Below are 19,456 nucleotides of genomic sequence, written 5' to 3' on the forward strand. Positions count from 1 at the left end.
TTGGATTCAGTCCCTTGCTTTGCATCACTTTTTATACTGCCTTCCATTCCTTTCTGGCCTGATGTGTTTCTGTTGAGAAATCCTTTGATAATCTAATGGGAGGTCCCTTGTAGGTAACTCTCTGTCTCTCTCGCTTGCAGCCTTTAAGATTCCCTCTTTGTCATTAATGTTTGCCATTGTAATTACGACATGTCTTGGTGTGGGTCTTTTGGGTTCATCTTGTTTGTGACTCTCTGTGCTTGTGTGACGTTTTTCTTCCCAAAATCAGGGAAGTTTTCTGACATTATTTCTTTAAATAGGTTTTCTAATCCTTCCTGCTCTTCTTGTCATTCTGGCATCCCTAATATACATATGTTGCTTCATTTCATGTTGTCCCAAAGCTCCCTTAGGCTCTCCTCATGCTTTCTAATTTTTTTTCCAATTGCTATTCAGATTGTGTGTGTTTTCTGACCTGTCTTCTAATTTGCTAATTCGGTCCTCCACTTCTTCTAGTCTACTGTTGAAACATTCCATAGTGGGGTTTTTTTAAATATATTGTATTGATTTTTTACAGAGAGGAAAGGAGAAGAATAGTTAGAAACATTGATGAGAGAGAAACATTGATCAGCTGCCTCCTGCACACTCCCTATCGGGTATGTGCCCACAAGCAGGGTATAGGCCCTTGACTGGGATTGAACCTGGGACCCTTGAGTCTGCAGGCCGACACTCTATTCACTGAGCCAAACTGGCTAGGGCTCCATAGTGTTTTTTATTGTAGCTATATCACTCTTTATTTCCTCTTGATGATTCTACTTAAGTTGTTTTTCTTATCCAGACAATTTAGAAACTGTATGACCCTTACTCTGAATTCTTTTTCTGACATGTTGCATGCCTCTGTTTCCTTTAGTACCTTTCCTGGTGACTTCTTTTCTTAACTTTGGGGTTTTTTAGTTTGTCTCCCCATTTTTGCTCTTACCAAAGGATCTAGACCCAGTGGTTCTCAACCTTCCTAATGTTGCGACCCTTTAATACAGTTCCTCATGTTGTGGTGACCCCCAACTTCATTGTTACAAATTGAACATAATTAAAGCATAGTGATTAATCACAAAAACAATATGTAATTATATATGTGTTTTCCGATGGTCTTAGGCGACCTCTGTGAAAGGGTCATTCGACCCCAAAAGGGTCGACCCACAGGTTGAGAACCGCTGATCTAGACCTTGAGTCACATGGGGCCTGTGGCTGCTGTGGCCGGCTTGGTGACAGGTTGTGTGGTTGCAGGGTCCTGGTTTGAAGTGGTGGGCCCGGCAGTGGCTCCCGCAGTTGCGGCGCCCAGGTTTTCAGGACTTCTTAAGGACATTGAAGCAGGGATTGAGGTAGAATGTGGGACAGTTATAATGTTGACATTATGATCATGAGATTTGCTTAGTTGTATATCTGTTTTTCTCTTTTTTTGTGAGGTGGTTAGAGGGACTACTGATTTATATTAGACCCTTAGTAAACACTGAAAGTTTTTGGTCTTGATTGAAGAATAAATTTAGTCTACATCAGCCATAATCACAGAATGAAATAGGAATTACATATCCTATTTAAATTCTCTGTAGCATTCATGAGTGCCACCCAAACTTTTTATAAAATTTCCTGTTGATCTCTTGATATTACACTCAATTGGTTTCTCTTCCTGTGTTTTTCATTATTTCTTAACCTCTGGGTTCCCCTGACACTCTGTGCATACACCTATCTGAAAATGTATATCATATTGAAATTCGTTACTCATATGCCAGTTTTGCATCTAGACAGTGAATTTTTTAAGAACAAAAATTGGTTCTCATTCTTCTTATAACTCTAGTGCCTAACACTGCAAGAGAGTCCTGTTAAACTAAACTGTTAAATGTGGAAAAGAAAAGTGATACTATTTGCTTTTGTGTAGACTCTTGTTAAAAGAGGAAAGCAAGAATCCCACATTTCTGGTGTCCCACCATTCTGCTACTGCTGTCAAAGTAATTGTAAAGTGGAGCTTTATTGTTTTGTAGCTCAAAGACTTAGTTCACTAACCATTTCCTATTGAATAAACTTCATATTTCTTAGCTCTCTGTCAAATTCCTCCCGGTGCATCTTAACTGAACTTTCTGTTCTTCTTTATGTATACTTTATGCTAATTAAACTGAGCTACTTCCTATTCCCCCTTTTCATATTTATATGCTTTTACTGGTATTGTATCTTCTTTGTGGCTTCCACCCAATCTTGAGATGTTCATATAGATGCTGCTTCCTTCATGAAGCTTTCAGTCATCTCCCTGCCCTCTCCAGCCTCTACCAAAAAAATCATTTCCCCATCTGAACTCTTAATTATACTTTGACTGTAGTATAGCATTATTTTTGTACCCTGTGAAGTCATAAGTTCCTTGAGAGCAAGGTTCTTACCTTTGTTTTCTCTGCTGTCTTGCATTAATAATTGAATTGAGTATAAATTAACTTTTTAAAATTTTTTAGCCTTAAAGAAACTATTCAGAGGACTATCTTGTTAAAAATTCTTCCTCTGCATTGATCTACAAGTAAATGCACTTAATCGAGAGAGTGTATAGGTTTAAATAATGTATTTATTCCTGCAACCTCAGTTTAGGAAATAACTTTTGTTCCAGATTTACATTTACTTAAAATATATTTACCATTCTTTGTATTGACTCTCCTTCTCCTTTTCTAGGGCACTGTCTTTAATCTTGAGTCCGAGGAGGAGGAATACCCTGAAGTTGTTGCAGAAGATAGCAATGATATTTATATTCTGCCCAGTGACAACTCTGGACAAGTCAGTCCTCCAGAGTCTCCAATTGTGACTACTTCTTGGCAGTCAGAGAGCTTACCTATTTCCCTGTCAGCCAGCCAGAGTTGGCATACAGAAAGCCTACCAGTGTCCCTGGGTCCCGAGTCCTGGCAGCAGATCACAATGGATCCTGAAGTAAAAAGCTTAGATAGCAATGGGGCTGGAGAGAAGAGTGAGAACAATTCCTCTAATTCTGACATTGTGCATGTTGAGAAAGAAGAAATACCTGAGGGTGCGGAAGAGGCTGCTGTGGCATCTGTAGTCTTGTCAACTAGGGAAGTGCAAGAGGCATTCCCTAAAGCCCCAGGTCCCTTGCTTCCACATATCACTGCCACTTCCTTGCTGGGCATGAGAGAATCTGACACAGAAATGACTGCAGTTGAGAAAGTCAGCCCAGCTACATCATTGTTTGTAGAACTTGATGAAGAAGAGATGAAAACAGCTATAATTGAACCTGTTGAACGAGAGGAGATGATCCCTATACTGGAACCCACAAAAACACTGTTGAGTGAAGAGATGACTAGAAGGAAAAAGAGTCTTATGGAAGGGTCCTACCCTGCTGGAGAAGAGAAGTCTATGGCATTGTCTGAGGGCAAGTCTATACTGTTGTTTGGAGGAGCTGCTGCTTTTGCCATCCTGGCAGTGGCAATTGGAGTAGCATTGGCTCTGAGAAAGAAATAGCATTTTTTAGAAAAGAAATAAGACAAAAAGGATATTAGGTTTTAGTTGTATTGACTGAATTTGAACTGCCAGCAGCTGATTGGACATTTGTGGAACACTCTTGGATAACTGAAGATTTCTGGCTTGAGGTAGAGGGTGTTCATATTTGTCTGACTGTAAGTTCCAAAAGCCTTGGCTCATGGTAGATTCTGAAGAATCTTAAGAGAAGCTTAAGAGTAAAGTACTCCCTCTGGTACAGGTTTCTCAATCTCTGCATTAATTATATCTTGAAAATTCTTTGTTGTTGGAAGTTGTCCTACACATTGTGTTTAGCAACATCCCTGGCCTGTACCCACTAAATACCAGTAGCGCCCCTTCCCCAGTTGTTACAACCAAAAATATCTCCTGACATTGCCAAATGTTCCTGGGAGTAAAATTATTCCCCTTTACGGGCCACAGCTTTAGAGGGAGAGGGTTAATTTAGGAGCATCTGTGATACAAGTTCCCAGGCAAGAGGGCTTAGCTGTGTGCTCCTCAGCTACTGACTCGGTCCTGCCCTTGAAATTTCATCTTTTCTGGTGAACATACTGTGTTTGCAGTCATTCCTTTTTGGCTTTTCTTTTCTTCCCCACCTTTGTAGTCCTATAGTGTGAGGGTATTCTCCTCTTATGTCACAGCTGCTTCTCAGGTACCCCACTCCTCCTCTTCACCCCCAGGTTTCTCCTAAGATCGATGGAGCGTGCTTGCTCTGTACCTATCAAGTCTCTGATGCTTCTTATAGCTTCACCTTGTAAAGATACTGCCTTTAGTAGTCTTTAAAAAAGGCGGGGGCTCCCTACCTATAAGTGCTATGACAACCAACTGACAAGAGAGAGATCTGTCTCATTTAGAAGCAGGAAAATGGCTTAAATGACCTCTGGAGCTCTTTTGGCTCTTTTGTGTATGGCCACCCTACTGAATTTATGGCTACTTGCGAGCAGCATCTCCCTTGCGGGATGGTCACTGTCATAACCTGGGCTTGTGCGTTTTTCCCTATACTATCTGGCCTCAGTGTTACTGGTCAGTCATCTAGCTCCTTTGCAGTCCTTCGCTGCGTTTTTATACTCGGCTTACAGACCAACTGAATTATAACTCTTATGAAATACAGAAAGTCTCCTAAATATCATTGAAATAAAAAGTATGAAAAGAGAAGCTTGACTTTCTTGGTTACCCTCCAGTTCTAGTTTGGCTTTCAGGCTTCTTCACTGAAATCTTCACAGTCCAATGCCAGTGTGATAAACCAGAATGATCCTATTAGTATGTACTAGTTGAGAATCAGCATAATTTTCTTTCATCTGGCTGATCCCACCTCTAGCAGGATGGGAAGTGTCATTTTATGCCTGAGGATCACAGTGTCGCTATGCAGGACATACTTGCTTGATACAGGTCATTTCAGATTTATCTTAGTAAATGTAACAAATTATTTTTTAGATCCTAAAATTTGTAGTAAAATTACTTTACCTTATCACGATCACCAAAATGTGAAGTTTTAAATGTGCTTTCTTTTTGAAATATATTTTAAAAAATTAAATCTTCTCCCTAAAGCAATACTATTTAAAAGTTGATCAAGAAAAGTTCTGAAGTGTGTTTGTGTGCCACTTCAGCTTTATCATGGGGTGTATCTTTATGTTCTGAGTTTTAGTGTCCCATTTAGGGGGTGATGTTTTTGAGGGTTTTGATGCACCTTGATTAAAATAGCTAGGGGTGAAGGGGAAAAATGGGATTAGTGTAGTAAAGAATTATTTCCTTCTTGGGCTCTGACTGTTGCAGTGGATTACTCTATGTGCTAATTGCTACATTTGTGTTTGCATAGGGTAAGAGCAAACTGGTGTGTTATCTTGATTCCCTACCCCCCTTCCTATATAATAAAAGAATATTATGGAAATTGACCGGACGACTGAACGACCAGAATGCCCACAGCCCCTCGCCCCGACCAGCCCCACCCCAATTGGCCCCCACCCCAGCTGGACCACCTCCCATGGCCCCCATGGGGGTGGGCCAGCTGGACCCCACCAATGCACAAATTTGTGCACTGGGCCTCTAGTTCATAATAAAATATTTTCCTTCCAGTGTTCACACTTTTAAACTCTGTATCCTCAAACCCATTGGCTAAACACATTTAAGCACTAATATAAACCAGGTTCATTTCTGAGCTGCTAGAGAGATATGTGGCTTAGGATATTTGGGTCTATGTTCTCCATTAAAGAAAAGAATAAGACATGTGATACGATGCTACCATTACTGCTTTATTTTCCCGTTTCTTGAACATTAACCCAAAGTTATTTGGCCAATTGCATTTTGCTGTGTAATGGTAAATAGCTATTCTTTTCCATTGGCTTTCTCTAGATTGAATTGTTGAAAATTCCCGAGTTAATAATAGGATGGTCAGTGTCCATGTTTTTTCTTCATTTCCTTATCCTCTGCCTCTGGCAGTGGAAGGGAACACACTAATAAGGACTGCTTCTTACAGCAGCTCCTGTTTTTGCTGTTACATTTCAAAGGAAATCATTTGTTACCCACCCTTTTTTTATGGGGGCTTGTAGTAGGAGGCTATTCCTTTCTGTCCCGACTTATAGAGCATCTAAATCTAAGAAAAAGGGACAATTCACAATAAATCCAACTCAAATGCAGAATTAAGAATATCACCCTGTTTATCATTCTTTGAACTATTGAGGAAAAGTTCTTGTTAGTAAGTCGTCTAGAACTCTTCTTAACTGTTCTATTAAATATAATGATTTCTGATCACTTGGCAAAAAGCTAGTGAATGTTTCTTGTGAAAAATACTAGAATAAAGGATGCTTATCTTCTCCGTAATAAAATGATCATTCTGAGCCCAAAGAAATCCATTTCTACAGTGTGCCTTAGGGGGACTCTCATGATCATCCTTGCCCTCTAGAAAGAAAGCTTTCTAGATGAAGAAAAACAACCGTTGACCATCTGGTTCACACATTCACCACCCAAAGTCATCCTTGAGACCTCGTCTGCCGGTGTCCCATCTCTTGTATTAAATGCAGCTACTACTGCCCAGGTTTGTACTGGGGGAATAAACAGCAAACACAGAGACATGGTTTTTTGAACCACAGCTACCATTAATTTCCTCAGCCTCTGTACTGATTCTCTCTAGTAATATAAAAGTGATGCCTGCTCTCTTGCTTTTTTTCTTAAAGTATGGCATGTGGACAAATGTCATACCCATAGAATTTTTAAATTATTTTGAGATGTTTTATAGAAATAAAAATGTATTACAGTTAAGAAATATTTTCCTGCCGAAACTGGTTTGGCTCAGTGGATAGAGTGTCGGCCTGCGGACTAAAGGGTCCCAGGTTCGATTCCGGTCAAGAGCATGTACCTTGGTTGCGGGCACATCCCCGGTGGGAGGTGTGCAGGAGGAAGCTGGTCGATGTTTCTCTCTCATCGATGTTTCTAACTCTCTATCTCCTTTCTTCTCTGTAAAAAATCAATAAAATATATTTTTTAAAAAAAGAAAGAAATATTTTCCCTTTTCTCTTAATTTTTTATGTCTTTTTACACAAATTTATCTTTCAAAAAATTTGAGGTGATATTTATATGAGGAGGGCTGGTCCTCCTGATGAAATATCAGTCTGCTCACTTTATAGAAACAGCTTCTAGCCTCTGAACCAATACCCTCACAAGCATTAGTTCATTTAAAATCTCAGCAACACACTTGATGCCCGAAAGTTGCCTCTTTCGTGGAGGACAAAGATGTGCCATTAGTGATAATCTCCTATTATAACTGAGAGGGTTCAACCGTGACATGGGTTTGAACTCAGGGTGCATATTTTTCCATATTAGAATATCCTTTTTCTAAAAAGAAGTGTTGGTAATTATAATTTCAGCAAATATTAGTTGAGCATTTACTAACTTTTCTAATGTTCTAGCATATGAGAGGCAATGATTGGAATTTTTCTGACTCCAAGTCTAGTGCTTTTTCCAGTTTTTACCATTTTTTTGTGACCCTGCAAAACAGTATTGGCAGGCTCTCTTCTCTGCACACCGCTGCGCCAATTGTCTGCTGCACAAGAGCAGCCTATGCTCACCATATTGTGTGCCCTAATTAGTAAATATCGAGCATGTTGTCCCAGACAAATGAGATGCCCAGGATTATTCCCAATTTCTAATTATACCGAATGTTTTGCCTCTAAATGTTGAAAGAGATGCCTTATAAAGAATTAGCAGTTATCATTAGCTTTCTTATTTATTTTTTAAAAATATATTTTATTGATTTTTTACAGAGAGGAAGGGAGAGTGATAGAGAGTTAGAAACATCGATGAGAGAGAAACATCGACCAGCTGCCTCCTGCACACCCCCCACTGGGGATGTGCCCGCAACCAAGGTACATGCCCTTGACCGGAATCGAACCTGGGACCTTTCAGTCCACAGGCCGATGCTCTATCCACTGGGCCAAACCGGTTACGGCAGCTTTTTTATTTAATGTGTTAGATAAACATTTCTTGTAAACAAGGGTAAGGCAATTTGACACAGGAATCATCACTGAATGATTTGAAGGTAGCACCATGACTCTTTCTCTTCCCTTTTTCCTAGTTTGTTCCTTTTTGTTCTGTTTCCCCTGCCTGTGCTATGGGTGATGGAGGGAAGTGGAGGCAGACTCTAGGCATTGCTAGACTTTTCAACACTCATTCAAGAGGGTTAAGCAGACACAGCTAGAGGCCTATCTTGCTCAGAAGCTGGCAGTAGGTGACTCCCAGTGCAAACCTTCCATTCATTCCACAGTACACTGGGGAATGTAACGTTAATCATAGCCTTGCCTATATAATACCGATTTAAATTCAGTCACTATTTAGTTACTTCAACTATAGCCCTCCATGAAGAGTTAGAAACTGTCGTTACTATAATATTAATATATCCTGTCTTTTTTCTTTACACAAAACTAACCTCTACCTAGCTTGTCACCAGGGTCCTCCACCTGTGAACTATGTTTACAATACAAGAGCCCTAGCCAAGAAGCTTATGCTCAGGTTGGAATTGTTCTCAGGTATATTTGCAAGGCCTTTAATCAGTTAGCTCCTGGCTCAAGGTGATTCTTGCCCTATTCTCACCTCTCCTGAGGGGACATTTTATAGTGGTATTGCCCATTTCTTTGCACCCATTAGAAGAAACTGGTTTACTAATGTACTATTGACTAGTAGAACAACATTTTGATATTTTAAGATTAGCTTGTTGCCTCCTTTCCCAGGAAAAAAGGAAGCTCAAGTACAATCTTTTCTTTTAAAGAGTCTGGAATAACTTGGTTATTCCTGATGATTCTAGTATTATAATATAGATGGGCCCTTACAGAAAAGAATTTATTTTTTTCCTATCAGTCTTCCATTTCTTTCTTCCTTTAGATTAAAAGTGCCACTTTCTACATACTTCATTCTTTGACTGGAGTTATTGGTTCTAATGCTCTCATCTGTTATCTGCATTTGGCCAATCAGGGGACAGGACAAAATCCAAATCATATTTGCTGTTGTAAGTGCTGCATTGGGTAGAACACATTGGAGGTTGTAATAAAATGAGATCTGAAGATAATTGATGGACTCAACTTTCTATTCATATAACCTAAATTATTGTCCTTTACTTAGGAGGAATCATTTCAGATAATGTCTTGTAGCCTTCCTAAGTACATAATTGGTTTGACTCAGGTTCTGAAAACATGATCATAACAAAGGACACTCCATATTCAAGTTACCAGTAAACACAGTTAATGAAATTGTTGGAAAATAAGAGTGTGGCTCAGTGGTTGAGCGTTGACCTACGAACCAGGAGATTGTGGTTTGATTCCCAGTCAGTGCATGCTAGGTTGTGGGCTTGATCCCTAGTGTGGGGCATGCAGGAGGCAATCAATGATTCTCTCTCATCATTGATGTTTCTAGCTCGCTCTATCTCTCTGAAATCAATAAATACATTTTTAAAAAATAAGGGTATGCACTGCCCTTAAGGCAGCCCTGCACATCTCAGCAGTTAATGTTGGATCCTGAGGGGTGAGATCATCAGGGATGATTTGACCTGAATACACCAAACATTCCACCTGACTTTCAGATATGCCAAGTATATTTTGGAGAAGAAAGCCTTTTATCTTTAACCAAGGAATATACTTCACTTAATTCAATTATATATATAAAACAGGATGAAATACATTCCTTGAAACAAAGTCACTTCTCAGTTCTATCCACAAGAATTATGTTACCAGTGTACAATCCACCAACTTCCAGTGTGCCCCTGAGTCATGACTGGGATGTGTTCAAGATGGAACACATGATACAGTAGAATCTTTTCAGGAGGAGACAAGGTGATAATCTTGCTTTATAAGTAAGAAGGTATATCTGACTTGGTCTGGAAAAATTTACACCAAATAGTGAATGTATTAATTTAAGCAAAACAGAAAGAAGCTGTGAAAGATTAATTTGCTATTTTGGAGCTCTTTTCCATTTGTTTAGTCAACTACTTGTATTTAAATTGCTCTTTCTGGAATCTCTCCCCAGTGAGAATCTGATTGTATGGATGAGAGTGTATGTATGTATACGTGTGATTCAACATGTTTCTACTGGGATATGTATCCTTTGGGGGAAAAAGTCCATTCCAAAACATACATAATGATAGCGTTACTAGAAAATGTTTTCCAAATGATGGCATTCATCCTGCATGACACATCTATTTGCTTTTAATATTTGCAACATATTGCAGATATCAGATTGAGCCCCAACTCTAGTGTGTTAAGTATTTAATGCTAAGTGATAGTCATTTTTTTCTTTTCTGATTTAAATACTCAAGGAACAGAAAAATGGTAACAGGAAATATATATTAGTACTTAATTATTCTTATTCAAATGCTTCTCCAGAGTGTCATGTTCACAGTAACAAGAGTATTAGTATAGAGTAAAAGTAGTGTGTGTGACATGGACCCAACATCCACCATCATACGTGCAAATGGAGCCTTAGGAAACAATCATTGCTTGGAACCAGACACCTCAGCACCATTTCTAAATGTATGCGCTCCCTGGTTTATTTGGGCATGACCTAAGAAATTTGGTTTTGTTATTACTTGTATTCTAACTGTATCACTAGAAAAGACAACTACTCAAATGTTGAATTTTTAAGTCTGGTTTTTCATTTCTTAAAAAATATATTTTTATTGATTTCAGAGAGAAAGTGAGAGGGAGAGAGAGATAGAAACATCAATGATGAGAGAGAATCATCGATTGGCTGCCTTCTTGCACACCTTACACTTGGGATTGAGCTTTCAACATGGGCATGTGTCCTGACCAGGAATCGAATTATGACCTCCTGGTTCATGGGTTGATGCTCAACCACTGAGCCATGCTGACCAGGCTGTTTTTTATGCCTAGAAAAACCTGTTCTCTCCTGACACAACCTCTTTGGCTTGAACTGAGGGCTATGGCGGGAAAGTGAAAATACAAGATTATTAGCAGACAGTCCTCACAGAATGTATGCTGTAGTTTCTGGTACTCCACCTTGACTTCTTGGAAAAAGAAAACGTGCCTTTAGTTACCCGGTTTTGGAAACTTGGTGACACTGGCCCTTAAATCACCTCCACACCTTTTACTTGCTTATGGTTTTTCTTGACTCTTAATAAAAGGATTTCAAGTTGAAAAAAGTCCAACATGCCCTGAATCCAGAATCTCCTGTGCTGTCTGGTTTTTAAACCAGAAGACTATTCTTTAGTAGTATTAAGATGTCCCTGTTCTGGGAGGAATTTTTCTTTGTAGGGGATACGTGCATTCCTCCTCTGGTCCTTGTTTCCTTCACACAACACTGCTATAAGACTATGCTCTGAGGTTGCACTTTAATAAACAGTATATGGTTTTTTAACAAAAGACATTGTGTTTTTTTTCTTCTGCCTTATAATGTTTTTAACTTTAATGTTCAAGTGAAATAAGTCTATAATGTGTAGACTTAAAAGATGAGATCAAGCTTGTTCAAATATGTCCAACTTGACATTTTTATTCAAGTATGTTACTGTAGAGATTTCTAATGGGTCACGGGCCTAAAACATCACCTTTAAAAATAGTGAGAAATAAATAACTGTTATCTTGTGCCTGTCTTCTCTAAGAACTCTAAGTGGTCACGACTCCATCTCCACCAGAGGCAGCTAACTGCTGTCCTGTATCAAGTTTTAACCCAGCGGTTCTCAACCTGTGGGTCGTAACCCCTTTGGCAGTTGAACGACCCTTTCACAGGGGTCACCTAAGACCATCGGAAAACACATATATAATTACATTACGACTCATAACAGTAGCAAAATTACAGTTATGAAGTAGCAACAAAAATAATTTTATGGTTGGGTCACAACATGAGGAACTGTATTAAAGGGTCGCGGCATTAGGAAGGTTGAGAACCACTGTAACCAGACACGCTTTGCAGTCATCCATTCAGTCCATCTCCTAGAGCAAGAAAGGAAAAACCAGAATTAGCCAGTATAATTTTTCCCCCACCAATATATTTAGTCATATTTCTAACTTTTTATTTTAAACTAGAGGCTTTTGTGCACAGAGCCTCTAGTATGCATATAAGATCTTTGGTTAATCTCTTCCCACCTTCCTTCCTTCCCCCTCCCCTCTGAGATTCATCAGTCTGTTCCATGTTTCCATGCCTGTGGTTTCCGTTCCTGCATTGAGCGTCTGCCCTCTGGTGATCAGCGCACGTCATAGTGACTGGTTAGGCTTTTATATATACATATACATATACATATACATATACATATACATATACATATATACTAGAGGCCCGGTGCACAAAAATTTGTGCACTCGGGGGGAAGGGGGGTCCCTCAGCCCGGCTTGTGCCCTCTCGCAGTCTGGGACCCCTCGGGAGATAACGACCTGCTGGCTTAGGCCTGCTCCCAGGTGGCAGAGGGCAGGCCCAATCCCTAGGTGCAGCCCCTGATCGGGCTCAGAGCAGGGCCAACTGGGGAGTGGGGGCGCCTTCCCTGTCATGCACAGAGCAGGGCGGATCAGGAGGTTGCGATGCCACCCTCAGTCAAGCTCAGGGTAGGGCCGATTGGGGGGTTGGGGCACCGCCCCGTCACATGCAAGGCAGGGTCGATGGGGAGGTTGCGGCGCCACCCCGTCACGCACAGAGCAGGGCCAATCAGGGGGTTGGGGCGCTGCCCCATCACTCACAGAGCGGGGCCCATCAGGGGGGTTGGGGCTCCATACCCTGTCACGCACAGAGCAGGGTCGATCAGGGGGTTGGGGAGTTCCCCCCTTTCACGCACAGAGCAGGGCCCATCAGGGGGTTGGGGAGGTCCCCCCTGTCACTCACAGAGCAGGGCCGATCAGGGGGTTAATGAGCTCCCCCCTGTCACTCACAGAGTAAGGCCAATAGGGGAGTTGGGGCACCGCCCCCTGTCACACACACAGCAGGGTGGATCAGGGGGGTGGGGCGCCGCCACTCTCACACTCAGGGTAGGGCCGATGGGGAGGTTATGGCTGTACCCCATCACACACAGAGCAGGGCCGATCAGGGGGTTGGGGCGCCACACCCTGTCACACACAGAGCCACAGGGCGATCAGGGGGTTGGGGAGCTCCCCCCTATCAGGCACAGAGCAGGGCCGATCAGGGGGTTGGGGCGCCTTCCCCTGTCATGAACAGAGCAGGGTGGATAGGGAGGTTGTGGCCCCACCCCCTGTCACACACAGAGCCACAGGGTGATCAGGGGGTTTGGGCGCTGCCCCGTCACGCTGATCCTGGTGCCAGGAGGCCTCTCGGCTCCGCTGATCCCGATGCTGGGAGGCCTATTACCCTTTTACTATATAGGATAGAGGCATGGTGCACGGGTGGGGGCCGGCTGGTTTGCCCTGAAGGGTGTCCTGGATCAGGGTGAGGTCCCCACTGGGCTGCCTGGCCAGCATGGATAAGGTTATGATGGCTGTTTGCAGCTGGTCACACACTCTTCAGTGTGGGGGCCCTCACTGGGGTGCCTGGCCAGTCTGGGTGAGGGGCTAGGGCTCTTTTCAGGCTGGCGGGTGACTGAAGCTCCCAACCGCTCCTTTTTTCTTTTTTTTTTATTCTGGGCCAGCTTTAGCTCTGAGGCTTGGCTCCAGCTCTTAGACCTCGGCTGCTGAAAGCTGGTATCTGGTTTGTTTGGGTTCTATAATCGAAACACTGTTTCAACTCCAGCTCTGAGATCCCGGCGGGCTGAAAGCAGGTTTCTGGGGTTTTGTTTAGCTTCTATATTTGTAACAATGTTTCAAACTGCAAGCTCAGAGGCCGGAAAGGCAAGCGGGGAACGTTGGCTTCCTCCGTCACTGGAACAAGCAAGCCTCATGTTCGCTTTAAGATGCCTGGCTGCCGGCTGTCATCTTGGCTGGCACTTAATTTGCATATCGCCCTGATTAGCCAATGGGAAGGGTAGTGGATGTACGCTAATTACCATGTTTCTCTTTTATTAGATAGGATATAATATATATATTATATATATTTTATATATATATATAAAATATATATATAATTCTTTTTTATGACTTCCTATTTACTGTTTCTCCTTCTTTTCTAACTTGTAATGAATGACCAGGCTTCTTTTTCTTTCCTTCTAACAGCAGGGACACTTTTTCTGTTATGGCCCAGATAATATTTTAGGCTCTGTAGGCCACTCAGTCTTGGCCATATGGTCACAATGGCTCCATTATGATGTTACAGTGTGGAAGCAGCCAGAGAAAATACACAAATGAATGAGCATGGCTATCTACACTAATAAAAGAGAAACATGCAAACTGACAGTTCCTCTGCTATGCCCACCAGCCCATCAGAGTGATATGCAAATTAACCCAACAAAGATGGCAGTTAATTTGCATACACAGGCATGGAGCAAAGACTGAAGACAGCATTGAAGGAAGACAAGCGCTACAGAAGGGAGTGAAGTGGTGGAGAAGGGAACAGATCTGAGGCAGCGGAGACGGGAGTAGAGATGAGGCAGCAGACTCGGAAGGGAGCGAAGCAGTGGACACGGGAGGAAGCGAGGCAGCAGAGATGGGAGGGAGCGAGGCAGCAGAGACAGGAGGGAGCGAGGCAGTGGAGACTGGATGGAGCGAAGTGGCGGACATGGGAGGAAGCAAGGCAGCGGAGACGGGAGGGAGCGAGGGGGCAAACATGGGAGGAAGCGAGGCAGCAGAGACGGGAGGGAGCGAGGGGGCAAACATGGGAGGAAGCGAGGCAGCAGAGACGGGAGGGAGCAAGGCAGCGGAGATGTGATGGAGTGAAGCGGCGGACACAGGAGGAAGCGAGGCAGCGGAGACTGAAGGGAGTGAGGCAGTGGACATGGGAGGAAGTGAGGCAGCGGAGATGGGAGGGAGCGAGGGGGCAGAGACGGGATGGAGTGAGGCAGCAGAGACGGGAGGGAGCAAGGCAGCGGAGATGTGATGGAGTGAAGCGGCGGACACAGGAGGAAGCAAGGCAGCGGAGACTGAAGGGAGTGAGGCAGTGGACATGGGAGGAAGTGAGGCAGCGGAGATGGGAGGGAGCTGAGGCAGCAGAGAAGGGAAGGAGATGGGAGGGAGCGAGGCGGCAGAGATGGGATGGAGCGAGGCAGCAGAGACGGGAGGGAGCGAGGGGGCAAACATGGGAGGAAGCAAGACAGCAGAGACGGGAGGGAGCGAGGGGGCAAACATGGGAGGAAGCGAGGCAGCAGAGATGGGAGGGAGCGAGGGGGCAGAGATGGGAGGGAGCGAGGCAGCAGAGACGGGAGGGAGCAAGGCAGCGGAGATGTGATGGAGTGAAGCAGCGGACACAGGAGGAAGTGAGGCAGCGGAGATGGGAGGGAGCTGAGGCAGCAGAGAAGGGAAGGAGATGGGAGGAAGCGAAGCAGCAGAGATGGGAGGGAGCTGAGGCAGCAGAGAAGGGAAGGAGCTGAGGCAGCAGAGAAGGGAAGGAGATGGGAGGAAGCGAGGCAGCGGAGATGGGAGGGAGCTGAGGCAGCAGAGATGGGAGGGAGCTGAGGCAGCAGAGAAGGGAAGGAGATGGGAGGGAGCGAGGCGGCGGAGATGGGAGGGACAAGGCGGTGGGCTTCGCTCCCTTCTCTGCTTCACTCCAGCCTCAGGAAGCCCTATTCTTGCAGGAATCTTCCTGCAACAGGCCTCTAGTGTTACAATAAAACTTTGTTTACAAAAACAAGCAGCAGGCCAGATTTGGCCTATGGCCATAATTTACCAATCTCTGTAAATGATTAGAAGTTCTACATCCTTCATTTTTACCAAATGTACATTGCATTTATTGAATGTACATTCAACTTCTATGACAGGTAATCTAAATATGACTTAAACAAGATTTGTTTATTTCTCTAATTATATGTCAGCAGTCAGCACTGCAGTCTTGGGACCCAGGAGCCTATCTTACTGGTCCTTGTCAATAAGATAAAGCCCTCACCTGTACCCAATCCTCATGCACACTTCAACCCGTGGCAGGGGGAGGGGGAAGTAGAGGGCAGACCCCTTCTCTTCAGGGACACAGTACAGAAATGTATATATCACTTCCAACAATTCAGCATGGTTTAATGCCTGATTTGAGATTTATATTCATTCTCCTGTTTCAAAATGCCAGTATAACTAAAGTCCAAAGCAGATAGAGAAAACTTTCAAGGTTTATCACTAATTTGAAGAGGGTCTGGATGCCTGAGTAATGCTTCTGACACATAAAATCCCAAATATTCACTAATATTTTCAAATTCAGAGAAAAGATATATCCATTGAACATCCAGTTGGCTCCATGAAACGGAAGCAGCAGACATTAAGGACTGTTTAGCCTTCTTGGGCAACCTCCTGAAGAACTGTGACTTAATATCCTGGTTATGGACAGATGTTTTCTGGGACAGGTTTAGCCACTTTCTTTCATGCTCTAAGTGTCTATACCACCTATATCACACTATTACAATTCTATGGACAGTATGAAATAAGCCTTCACCCACTTACAGTAGCAATCTTAAAAAAAAATGAAGCTGCCCAGCCGGCATGGTTCAATGGTTGAGTGTCAACCTATGAACCAGGAGATCACAGTTCGATTCCTGGTCAGGGCACATGCCCAGGTTGCACGCTTGATCTCAAGTGGGGGGCATTCAGGAGGCAGCGGATCAATGATTCTCTCTCCTCATTGATGTTTCCCTCCCTCTCCCTTTCTCTCTGAAATAAATTTAAAAATATATATTTTTTAGAAAATGAAGCTGATAAAGCGCAAAAGGTTATTTTCATTGCCACCTCCTACTACATAACGTTCTTTTTCATGAAAGCAAAACCAAGCCTTTTTGCCTGAACAGGAAGGTTTATAACAGCCTTCTTTGTGGTTTGGTCATCAGAAGCAGAAGAAAGGGAGGAAAGTAGCAGAGGTCTCTGCTGGGTTTCCTGACCTTAAAGGGGAATGGATGTAGGGAGTAGACAGACACCAAGAGGATTTAGTGAAATGCCAAGGAGCTGACATCACTGGTTCTTACATTTCTGACTAAGTTTCTCACATAGGTGAGTAGGTTCTGATTAATAAGATTCACTGTTGTGCGAAAGACATCATGGAGCAAGGATGGTGTGTGATCGGCCACCTTTTTGGCCAACAGCATGGTCAACATCAGCATGGTCTTCTCCTTCTCCATATCTTTAGGATAAGTGTGCATGACCTGCTCCAGGGCAGCAGCAAGGCACTCCCTTCTTTCCTGTATAGAGGTGAAAACAGAAGGCTACGTCACTAATATTCTTCCCTCTTAAATGAAAAGTAGTCCTCCAGTGGAAAGCATGAAGAAACATGCTCTCATTTTACAAGGAAGTATTTACTAAATAGCTAAGGTGGTTGGAAGAGAGAATGAGAAACAATTTAGTTTTGAGAGGAGATGGAAAGGGAAGAATGAGATTACTCCCTGGAGTGGGACACTCATTAACCAAACACGTGGTCACTGAGCATCTTGTGTGCACATTCAACACTGATGGAACTAAAGAAGCCAAGTTATTCCCTACCTCTGAAGCACTTCAAATCAAGAATTAGTTAACTACCCAAGATATTGCATGTCCAGTTACTGGTGCAGACCTCGCTAGAGGGAGGGAGGAGGGGCTGCATGTGATATTCCCACCTGGAACAGACACACATAGAGCATTAGACTTGAGAGAGCCTGCAGGCTCATTACTTTCATGGAGAATTAACATTGTGGGAGAGGTCCCAGGCAGAACATCACTGGATGCTTACAGATTCTGGCGAGACCATCATATGGGAAGAGACCACTAAAGAGGGGATAAGCCTTCTTGGAGGCAGGAGACCTGGCCTGGTTGAATCTTGGAGGATTAATACATTTCTATGTAGTGAAAGGTACTTGCATTTTTAGCTGATAGTCAAAAAAATACCTTGGGGTGTTTCTCTCACTAAGTTTCCTTGTGTCTTAGACCTATATTTGTATCCCCCACAGTGCTTGGCAAATGATAGAAGCTCTGTAAGTATTAGTATGTGGATTACAACCATGAAGCCAAGAGTAGTAGGCTAACATGTTGCTTTTCTTGTCACACCTGGGTGACTTAAAGTTCTCTATTGGCATTTTTATTCAGCTCCCTAAAACTGAAGAAAATTATTTCTGGAAGTCATATACATTTTGTTCATCTTTTTAGAGGCTTTTATCCTGAAACTCTTTGACTCATTCCTAAATGTCAAATAACTTAACTCTTCTAAAAGACAATTAACCATGCTATAATTTCTATTTCCAATGCTTTTGTGGACAGTCATGAATTGAATTACCTCCCTGAACCCTGGTTTGTCTGATAGCAGACAGAGGGCAGACCTTGTTGTTAAACTGACAGTGCAAAAAGCCCTCACACTTCTCAATTAATCCAGAAAAGGCACCAAAGGGTTTCTCACTTACTTCCTCTGACAGGTCCCCATTCATAAACTGTATTGCCAGGTGATTCACCAGTCTTGGGGGGATGCTGCGGTCCATCCTGTCCCCGATATGGGCAAGTTGCCTGGCGATATTCTGGATGATTTCATCCTGACTCTCAGAATCTGAATGTTCAGGAAGGAGCAGGAAAGACAAAGCAGACTCAGACATTGGTCCCATTCTAAACCCTCATCCCACTGCACCCGCCTTGGAGAAAGGAAGGGATTCTGCTTTAAAACAAAGCCAGCTCCCACTTCCACAGCACACCACGGCGGGTTGGGAGAGAAGGGGGGGGTCCCCAGGGAATGGGCCTGACGGAGCAGAAGTCTGGCTGAAGAAGCAGACTTCGCCCTGAATACAGATTCAACATCTGCCCACAAAAAGGATCAGTGATGCTGTGGCACCCATGACTATGGGCACCTGAGGCATGAACCTGGCAACAGCCTTACGGCTGCTAGTTCAGTGTCCCATCATTTAACAGGTTTTAGATTCAGAAGTTGTTAGGACAGAGGCTCTGCAGTCAGACCGAGTTAGAGCCCCACCTCTGCCAATCCCTGGTCACGAGACCTTGACACATCCTCTCCTACCTTCCTCACGGGGCAGCTATGGGGATCACTGCTTTCCCCAGTCTTGTCTCACTCAGTAAAACCTCCGTCTTCACTCAGACCTAGAAGGCTTTGTACAATCTGCCCAGCCTCTCTAACAGGAACTCTTCCCACTTCTCCAGCTACACTGGCCTCAGTAGAGAGCAGGCTTCTTCTTTAACTTCCTTGGGTCTACACAAATGCCACTCTGTCCAAGATCAAACACCACTTTCACTGCCACGTGCCCTCTTCTACTCCCACCTTTACCTTCCTTGACACTCTCGACTGTTTCATACAGTTTATCTGTCTGTAGTCTTTGACTCACTTTCAGAATGTAAACTTCACAATGGCTCTGATTTTTTTCTACATTTTTTTTCTTTAAATCTTTATTGTTGAGAGTATTACAGATTTCCTCCCCCACTCCCCCACCCCCAACCCCAGCCCCGCCCCATGGCCTCCCTCCACATGGTTCCCAACCTGCCCCAGGCCTTCACTCTGC

General features: G+C 43.4%; 2 protein-coding genes across 23 annotated transcripts in view; one reads left to right on the forward strand and one right to left on the reverse strand.

Moving 5' to 3' along the window:
• The window catches only part of BCL2L13 (BCL2 like 13), a 214,940-nt gene that overhangs the window by 183,694 nt on the left and 11,790 nt on the right, over positions 1-19,456 (forward strand). For 4 of the 7 annotated variants that reach the window (XM_059684240.1, XM_059684238.1, XM_059684239.1 and 1 more), the window contains one exon: positions 2,683-6,140. The exons of 2 other annotated variants lie outside the window; for them this stretch is intronic. In XM_059684240.1, the coding sequence (XP_059540223.1) occupies positions 2,683-3,480 (798 nt within the window). In that variant the 3' untranslated portion in view covers positions 3,481-6,140. Of the gene's footprint in view, positions 1-2,682; positions 6,141-19,456 lie in introns of those variants that run through there. One more of the 7 variants, XR_009451308.1, reaches the window with a different exon arrangement.
• BID (BH3 interacting domain death agonist) overlaps positions 11,466-19,456 on the reverse strand; it is a 59,729-nt gene continuing 51,738 nt past the window's right edge. For 15 of the 16 annotated variants that reach the window (XM_059684255.1, XM_059684261.1, XM_059684263.1 and 12 more), the window contains 3 exons: positions 18,359-18,498; positions 16,874-17,170; positions 11,466-11,921 (listed from right to left, as the gene is read on the reverse strand). In XM_059684255.1, coding sequence (XP_059540238.1) covers positions 16,919-17,170; positions 18,359-18,498 — 392 coding nt within the window. In that variant the 3' untranslated portion in view covers positions 11,466-11,921; positions 16,874-16,918. The remainder of the gene's footprint in view (positions 11,922-16,873; positions 17,171-18,358; positions 18,499-19,456) is intronic. The other variant, XM_059684248.1, reaches the window with a different exon arrangement.

This window comes from Myotis daubentonii, chromosome 2, assembly GCF_963259705.1.
Source record: "Myotis daubentonii chromosome 2, mMyoDau2.1, whole genome shotgun sequence".
In the NCBI taxonomy this organism is placed as follows: domain Eukaryota; kingdom Metazoa; phylum Chordata; class Mammalia; order Chiroptera; family Vespertilionidae; genus Myotis; species Myotis daubentonii.